The sequence below is a fragment of the Littorina saxatilis genome, linkage group LG16, assembly GCF_037325665.1.
Source record: "Littorina saxatilis isolate snail1 linkage group LG16, US_GU_Lsax_2.0, whole genome shotgun sequence".
In the NCBI taxonomy this organism is placed as follows: domain Eukaryota; kingdom Metazoa; phylum Mollusca; class Gastropoda; order Littorinimorpha; family Littorinidae; genus Littorina; species Littorina saxatilis.
The window spans coordinates 32,929,507-32,939,086 of record NC_090260.1 but is presented as its reverse complement, the minus strand read 5'-3'; the positions used below and the strand labels follow the sequence as shown (position 1 = coordinate 32,939,086).

Genomic DNA, 9,580 nt, shown 5'->3' with positions numbered 1-9,580 from the left:
AATCCAAACTTACAGACACTTGCTTTCCAGGGACTTTCTCCTGATGAATGACCTGTCCAGTGCTGTTGCGTCGGAACGTCCAAAGCACGTAGGCCACCCCGGATTCCCGGTCCACCGTGTCCACCGCGAATCTAAGACACAGACACATTGAACGTAAAGGTCCACTGCAAATCTAAGGCCCAGACACATTGAACGTAAAGGTCCACTGCAAATCTAAGGCCCAGACACATTGAACGTAAAGGTCCACCGCGAATCTAAGACACAAACACATTGAACGTAAAGGTCCACTGCAAATCTAAGACACATTGAACGTAAAGGTCCACCGCGAATCTAAGACACAAACACATTGAACGTAAAGGTCCACTGTAAATCTAAGGCCCAGACACATTGAACGTAAAGGTCCACTGCAAATCTAAAGCCCAGACACATTGAACTTAAAGGTCCACCGCGAATCTAAGACACAGACACATTGAACGTAAAGGTCCACCGCGAATCTAAGGCCCAGACACATTGAACGTAAAGGTCCACCGCGAATCTAAGACACAAACACATTTAACGTAAAGGTCCACCGCGAATCTAAGGCCCAGACACATTGAACGTAAAGGTCCACCGCGAATCTAAGACACAGACACATTGAACGTAGAGGTCCACCGCGAATCTAAGACACAGACACATTGAACGTAAAGGTCCACTGCAAATCTAAGGCCCAGACACATTGAACTTAAAAGTCCACCGCGAATCTAAGGCCCAGACACATTGAACGTAAAGGTCCACTGTAAATCTAAGGCCCAGACACGTTGAACGTAAAGGTCCACCGCAAATCTAAGGCCCAGACACATTGAACGTAAAGGTCCACTGCAAATCTAAGACACAGACACATTGAACGTAAAGGTCCACCGCGAATCTAAGACACAAACACATTGAACGTAAAGGTCCACTGTAAATCTAAGGCCCAGACACATTGAACGTAAAAGTCCACCGCGAATCTAAGGCCCAGACACATTGAACGTAAAGGTCCACTGTAAATCTAAGGCCCAGACACGTTGAACGTAAAGGTCCACCGCAAATCTAAGACACAGACACATTGAACGTAGAGGTCCACCGCGAATCTAAGACACAGACACATTGGACGTAAAGGTCCACTGTAAATCTAAGGCCCAGACACATTGAACGTAAAGGTCCACTGTAAATCTAAGACACAGACACATTGAACGTAAAGGTCCACCGCGAATCTAAGACACATTGAACGTAAAGGTCCACCGCGAATCTAAGACACAAACACATTGAACGTAAAGGTCCACTGTAAATCTAAGGCCCAGACACATTGAACGTAAAGGTCCACTGCAAATCTAAGGCCCAGACACATTGAACTTAAAGGAAACTTTGGTTTAAACACATTGAACTTAAAGGCAGTTTAGGTTCCAGCTTAGACGCTAGTACTGTTACTTTACAAAATCGTACATTGAGTAGGATAAAATAAATACAAAAACACAACCGCACCACCACTACCACCATCACCACCACCACAGTAGCAACAAAAACAACAATAACATCAACATCAACAGCACGAAAACCTACTACTACTACTACTACAGTTTCTTCAACAGCAACAACAACAACGACAACAACAACACATTTAAAATGAATGCTGCTTATGTTAAACAAATTGAAGAAAGTGAAATGTGAGCAGGATTTGACCGGATGCATGTTCTGTGTCATATTAAACGTCCACAAAGGTGTGCCTCGATAACTGTAAATCGGGTAGCCAGGGGAAAAAAATGTTGGAAATGGTAACTCGGGCATGCCACTGTATTTATTTGTCTACTTGGTTTAAACACAATGTTATTCAAACTACATGACTTGGTACAATCGAAAATATGCAACTAGGACACGAACTCAAGCAAAAGCTTATTGTACGTGACCAAAACAATACAATATTACAAATCAATCAATCAACATGAGGCTTATATCGCGCGTATTCCGTGGGTACAGTTCTAAGCGCAGGGATTTTTTTTTAATTTTTTTTAATTTTAATTTTTATTTTATGCAATTTATATCGCGCACCTATTCAAGGCGCAGGGATTTATTTATGCCGTGTGAGATGGAATTTTTTTTTTATACACAATACATCACGCATTCACATCGGCCAGCAGATCGCAGCCATTTCGGCGCATATCCTACTTTTCACGGCCTATTATTCCAAGTCACACGGATATTTTGGTGGACATTTTTATCTATGCCTATACAATTTTGCCAGGAAAGACCCTTTTGTCAATCGTGGGATCTTTAACGTGCACACCCCAATGTAGTGTACACGAAGGGACCTCGGTTTTTCGTCTCATCCGAAAGACTAGCACTTGAACCCACCACCTAGGTTAGGAAAGGGGGGAGAAAATTGCTAACGCCCTGACCCAGGGTCGAACTCGCAACCTCTCGCTTCCGAGCGCAAGTGCGTTACCACTCGGCCACCCAGTCCTCGTCATGATGGTGGACATGACACTAATAAACCAGAAGAACAAATTGTGGGGGTGGGGGATGGTAAACTAAGTCAAAAAATAGGAAAATATAGAGAAAAGGGCGGAGGGGTAGGGGGTGGGGGGGGGGGGGGGGGGAGAACATACAAGCAACCAAAGGGAAAGACTAGGACGAAAGCGCGGGCGAAGAGAACAGCACTTCTGACTGGTGCAGCATGACTATACATCTGTATACATTGCAATGATATTAACCATAATGTATTTATGATTATAAAGGGTAAACGAGAGTATATGTGAGGGTGTGGGTATGGATATGTGTGGTTTGGGATATGTGTGCATTGATGGATGTACTGTACTTTTATGTGTCTATACATTCTGAGAGTGTGTTTTTATGTGATGTTATTTCGTACACGAGCCAAAAGAAAAATGTCTGTTTGTTGCATTCAGATAATACCATTTTATTACATTGAATTAAATTGAATTGCATTGTTTATCTACTTACGTGGAGCTGAAGTCTATGCCCGGCACAGGAGCATTCATGAGGAACTGGAGACTGCTGGCGTTGGGGGCACTGGAGTCGAAGCTCACCTGTCTTCGCTCCACCAATTCTGTTCCCATGGCATCGGTGGCCTGCACCCATATCGTCACGGTCTGTTTATCGCTGGGGTTATGTCGCACAGTGTAATGAGTGCTAAGGTCAAGGTCTGTCCAGGTACCGGTCGGTGTTGCTGGTTGATTCTTTCCTCCGTCTGTGTCCGTGGTGTCTTGAATTTTGAAGTTGACTTCAAGCAGAAGAAAAATACAGTTGGTCAAACAAACAAACAAACAAACCAGCAAACAAACCAACAAACGATGAATACACTAAATTCCAAAACCATGTCTTGAATTTTGAAGTTGACTTCAAGCAGAAGGAAAATACAGCTGGTCAAACAAACAAACAAACAAAAAACAACAAAAACAAGGAAACAAACGATGAATACACTAAATTCCAAAATCAGACAACTACACACTGAAGAAAGAGGCCATAAAACAAGAAGGAACAAAAGAAAGAAGGAAACAAGTCGCGTAAGGCGAAAATACAACATTTAGTCAAGCTCAGTCGAACTCACAGAATGAAACTGACCGCACTGCATTGTTTCCGCAAGACCGTATACTCGTAGCATTATCTGTCCACCGCTTGTTCTGAGCGTGTTTTTAATCCAAACATATCATATCTATATGTTTTTGGAATCAGGAACCGACAAGGAATAAGATGAAATTGTTTTTAAATCGATTTCGGAAATTTAATTTTAATCATAATTTTTATATTTTTAATTTTCAAAGCTTGTATTTAATCTGAATATAACATATTTATATGTTTTTGGAATCAGCAAATAATGACAAATAAGATGAAATTGTTTTTGGATAGTTTTATAAAAATATATTTTAATTACAATTTTCAGATTTTTAATGACCACAATTATCAATTAATTTTTAAGCCTCCAAGCTGAAATGCAATACCAAAGTTCGGCCTTTGTCGAAGATTGCTTGGCCAAAATTTCAATCAATTTTATTAAAAAATGAGGGTGTGACAGTGCCGCCTCAACTTTTACAAAAAGCCGGATATGACGTCATCAAAGACATTTATCGAAAAAATGAAGAAATCGTCTGGGGATATCATGCCCAGGAACTCTCATGTAAAATGTCATAAAGATCGGTCCAGTAGTTTACTCTGAATCGCTCTACACACACACACACACACACACACACACACACACACACACACACACACACACACACACACACACACACACACACACATACACACACACACACACACACACACACACACACACACACACACACACACCACGACTTTCGTCTCGATTCCCTCTCTATGTTAAAACATTTAGTCAAAACTTGACTAAATGTAAAACAAGTCGCGTAAGGCGAAAATACAATATTTAGTCAAGTAGCTGTCGAACTCACAGAATGAAACTGAACGCAATGCCATTTTACTCGTAGCAACGTCAGGCCACCGCTCATGGCAAAGGCAGTGAAATTGACAAGAAGAGCGGGGTAGTAGTTGCGCTAAGAAGGATAGCACGCTTTTCTGTACCTCTCTTTGTTTTAACTTTCTGAGCGTGTTTTTAATCCAAACATATCATATCTATATGTTTTTTGGAATCAGGAACCGACAAGGAATAAGATGAAAGTATTTTTAAATTGATTTGGACAATTTAATTTTGATAATAATTTTTATATATTTAATTTTCAGAGCTTGTTTTTAATCCGAATATAACATATTTATATGTTTTTGGAATCAGCAAATGATGGAGAATAAGATAAACGTAAATTTGGATCGTTTTATAAATTTTTATTTTTTTTTACAATTTTCCGATTTTTAATGACCAAAGTCATTAATTAATTTTTAAGCCACCAAGCTGAAATGCAATACCGAACCCCGGGCTTCGTCGAAGATTACTTGACCAAAATTTGAACCAATTTGGTTGAAAAATGAGGGCGTGACAGTGCCGCCTCAACTTTCACGAAAAGCCGGATATGACGTCATCAAAGACATTTATCAAAAAAATGAAAAAAACGTTCGGGGATTTCATACCCAGGAACTCTCATGTCAAATTTCATAAAGATCGGTCCAGTAGTTTAGTCTGAATCGCTCTACACACACACACACACACACACACACAGACACACAGACACACAGACACACGCACATACACCACGACCCTCGTTTCGATTCCCCCTCGATGTTAAAATATTTAGTCAAAACTTGACTAAATATAAAAAGGAAAGGAGAACAAAAAGAATGAAGAAGAAATAAAGTATACAATTTACCAATTCCTCTACGGTTCGGAATTTCTTCGACAGTTCTGCTCCCTTCATTGTCATCATCACTTGTGTTTCGGAGTATCACTTTTCGGAAGATGTATTTATTCTTGACTGTTAAATCCCTTAGTTCTGGTGGGTAGGCACGCACTTGTCCTGTTGAACAAAATAAAAACGCATGAATAATAATGGACTCTCTGCAAAATGCATTCTTCCTAAATAAAACAAAATGGAAGCAAGTTTAGAAATGATATGCAAATTGCATTATCCGCTTAAAAACAAAAGATAAATATTGCAGAATCATTGGTTTCTGTTAGGTTTTTGTGTGTTTAATCTTTTTTTTTCTGTGGATCTTCACGTACTCTTCGTGTTGGATTGAGCAAATAAATGAAGGAAAGTTTTGTAACGAAAATTCAAAATGAAGAATCTCATCGAAAGCATAAGTTTATGTGTGTGTGTGTGTGTGTGTGTGTGTGTGTGTGTGTGTGTGTGTGTGTGTGTGTGTGTGTGTGTGTGTGTGTGTGTGTGTGTGTGTGTGTGTGTATTTGGGTGTGTATGCGTGTATATGTATATGCTCTGCCACATGAACAGCTCTACCACATTAACTTTACAAGCTCTTTAAAACGCGTTGTTTCCAAAAATGTGTTATACACTGTGTTTATATACCTGGTTCATTTTGACATTGTGTATTTGAAAACATTTTCTGATTTATAAATATTTTGTTATATAGCTATTCTGATGGACACGTGGGGGAATTCGGGGGCTGTGATTGGATGATCTCTTCCGATCATCAAAACATAATGCTACGGAAGTCGGCCATTTTTGCCAATATCCAAAAGCATATTGGCAATAACAAAGACTCATGGTTCCGGTTTACCCATCTGTACCACACGATGTTTTAATCGACAACAGCATACACTGACAACTTGAAATTCTTCTCAGGAATGTTTTTCAGCTTTACAAATGTCGATAGCATACCCTTTTCTGCTAACTTCCCGATGAAACAGGACTAAATCAATTATTTTCTGTCCCTAAGCACCACAAAATGCCCAAAGTCGAAAGCTGTAGTACAAACAGGGGAGTAAAACGGAACAGCCGTTTTTGTGTGCCTGTGTCAGTTGCCGACTGACACAAACTTTCGCATTCGGCTTTTCTTATCTCGTAACTCCACACTAAATACCCCACTTCCTCTATGAAGTATTGATGTACAACCCATGGCACTAACATTCATGTAGTCGTTTATAACTGAGGTTAAAAAATTCGCTTCATGACGAGACAAGTATAAATGCCATTCACCCAAACTGAAAACTTCGCTGCCGTCTGCTCGCGATAAGCTGTTCTCTTCTCCTCCCCTTATTGCATCCTAGTTCTTCAGTTGTTTCTAGTTTTCCGTTTATGTTGTGTTTTGGTCTTCTTCATAAGTAGTCTTGTTCAAAATTAAAAAAACTCAAACTTCTTTTTGTTGTATTCGAATGAACTAATAAAAAGCTGTTTAACAGCTGTGTTGTCAAATCGAGTTTTTTTTCCTAAGTCAGTGTGGCGCCTGCGCAAAACTAATGCGCATAAGAAACGGCGTCTGCTATCAAAACCTGAGATCAATGCATCGACGCAAAAACTGTCATTTTGTAAGTTTGGAACAACAAATCAAGGTCAGAACAGCTATATAATCGCTATTGTGTTTTCAGCGTAGCAATAGGGTCCGATATTTAGACTCGAACAAGTATAATGCGACTCGTCTTCGACTCGTCGGCATTATACTTGTCTCGTCCAAATATCGGACCCTATTGCTACGCTGAAAACACAATAGCTGTTAATATTTCAAAATACTGTTTTCTTCAAACACAATATTTGTATTTACAATTATTCTGTTATTCATTATTCGATCTTCATTTATCTTGCTGCCCCTGGAAACAGTGTCACAACTTGAAACAGAGAAATGTTGGCTCATCAGTTTCTATCAAGCAAGGTGCTGTATTAGAGTATTGTTTTCCGGAAAGACCGTTCCCATGTGACCGTTATAGGGACAGAGAAGATATAGATGGCGTAAATATCAGTTATACAGATTGTTTTATATTATTTCAACCATTTCTGACTCTGGTTGATACCTAAGTTTACTTAAAAGAAATACAATCCGCTGATAAAAAACGAACCTAACAAAAAGGCCCTCGAAAGTTCCGCTGTTTGAGTTAAAAGGATTCTCTTGGTAAAGCATCAGTTGGGAGCCATAGGCTCACGATTAAACAGTGATAAGTTTAAATTATACATGTCAAAGCTACACCAGGGCCGAGGTGCACGAGAAAGCTGCCAACCGGGTTTGTTTGTTTGTTTGTTTGTTTGTTTGTTGGTTTGTTGGTTTGTTGGTTAGTTTGTGTGTGTGTTTGTTTGTTGGTTTGTTTGTTTGTTTGTTTGTTTGTTTGTTTGTTTGTGTGTTTGTGTGTTTGTTTGTGTGTTTGTTTGTTTGTGTGTGTGTTTGTTTGTGTGTTTGTTTGTTTGTTTGTTTGTTTGTTTGTGTGTTTGTTTGTGTGTTTGTTAGTGTGTTTGTTTGTTTGTTTGTTTGTGTGTTTGTTTGTTTGTTTGTTTGTGTGTTTGTCTGTTTGTTTGTTTGTGCGTGTGTGTGTGTGTTTGTTTGTTTGTGTGTTTGTGTGTTTGTTTGTTTGTGTGTTTGTGTGTGTGTTTGTTTGTTTGTCTGTTTGTCTGTTTGTGTGTTTGTGTGTTTGTTTGCTTGTGTGTTTGTTTGTTTGTTTGTTTGTTTGTTTGTTTGTTTGTTTGTTTGTTTGCTTAACGCCCAGCCGACCACGAAGGGCCATATCAGGGCGGTGCTGCTTTGACATATAACGTGCGCCACACACAAGACAGAAGTCGCAGCACAGGCTTCATGTCTCACCCAGTCACATTATTCTGACACCGGACCAACCAGTCCTAGCACTAACCCCATAATGCCAGACGCCAGGCGGAGCAGCCACCAGATTACCAATTTTAAAGTCTTAGGTATGACCCGGCCGGGGTTCGAACCCACGACCTCCCGATCACGGGGCGGACGCCTTACAACTAGGCCAACCGTGCCGGTTGCCAACCGGGTGGGAGTCAGCCACGGTACTGAATAGGTTGAAATTGAGATATCGGGCATGGGAATTGAAAATATTAAAAAAGGCTGACATTTTGTAAGTACCCGTAAAATCCCTAGCAAACGCCCAGTATCTTGCAAACGCCCACCCCCCACTTTTGGCCAAAAGTTGTGCAGAGGGGTCACTTCCTAGCAAACGCCCACCCCTTGTTTGTTTAAAAAAAATTGTTTTTAGACAGTCGGCCTCCTTTATCTACGATGGTTCGTCGGTTTTTTCTTCTCCTTTTTTTCTATCACAGAACGTTGATCTTTATTTGTGTCGACAAACGGTGTGTTTATTTTTCATTAACATTACATAAATCACATGTTGTATCACTTTTTTTTTCTCGTGAAAATGTGATGACACTTTATCTTGCAAAGGGGTGTATACCTAGCAAACGCTCTACTTGTACCCGAAATCTGTGCGGAGGGGGGGTGAGCGTTTGCTAGGGATTTTACGGTAATATCAAAGTCGGCGGAGCGAAGCGCCTAGCCTTACTAGGGCTAGGGGGGTCCGGAAACAATTTCTCCAAAGATCCCAAATGATGCAATTTGGTGTCATCTGAGCTTCAGGTTTTCCGTTAAATTCAGTTTTCAGAACCATTTTTGCCTCCCCCGTTTATTTTTTCGGCGGATACTTTTGCTTTTTCGGCGGAACGAAACAAAAATTCATCGAAAATGTGCCTTTCGGCGGACAATTCCCATGCCTGGATATGTTGTGATTTTAACGCATCAGACTAGACTCCGCGGTGTGTTCTCTCCCGTGTGGGTGGCACCCACTTTCGGTGTGTTCCCCTCAGCCCTGATATCACAAAATGTTACCGAGCAAATTGTTGTCTTCGTGGAAAGCGTTCCGGAAGTGACCTTCCCAGGTGACCGTTATGGGGGCAGAGATGTTATTCTGGAACGTGTAGTTTGCAGCCATGCTGGCAGAAGTCACGAAGAAGGCGTGGACAGGATCCGCGGTGATGACAGGAGTTGGGTCGTAGAGGACCAGTCGTCTGACGTACCTGGTATTGTTTTGTTTTGTTTTGATAACATTTTTGTCATTGTTCTTAATTTTTTTAATTTTTATTTTTTTAACATGTTGTGAGATAACTGTACCATTACAATAGAAATAGGACAAGAAACAAATAAGGATATAAACAGCAACACCATCAACAACATATTCCAGCAT

The 9,580-nt window shown here is 40.3% G+C and overlaps 1 protein-coding gene across 1 annotated transcript in view; it reads right to left on the bottom strand.

Moving 5' to 3' along the window:
* LOC138950864 (uncharacterized) overlaps positions 1-9,580 on the bottom strand; it is a 64,511-nt gene that overhangs the window by 20,223 nt on the left and 34,708 nt on the right. The window contains exons 12-15 of the mRNA XM_070322575.1: positions 9,226-9,413; positions 5,310-5,456; positions 2,977-3,256; positions 14-131 (exon numbers count right to left, since the gene is read on the bottom strand). Of these exons, the coding sequence (XP_070178676.1) occupies positions 14-131; positions 2,977-3,256; positions 5,310-5,456; positions 9,226-9,413 (733 nt within the window). The remainder of the gene's footprint in view (positions 1-13; positions 132-2,976; positions 3,257-5,309; positions 5,457-9,225; positions 9,414-9,580) is intronic.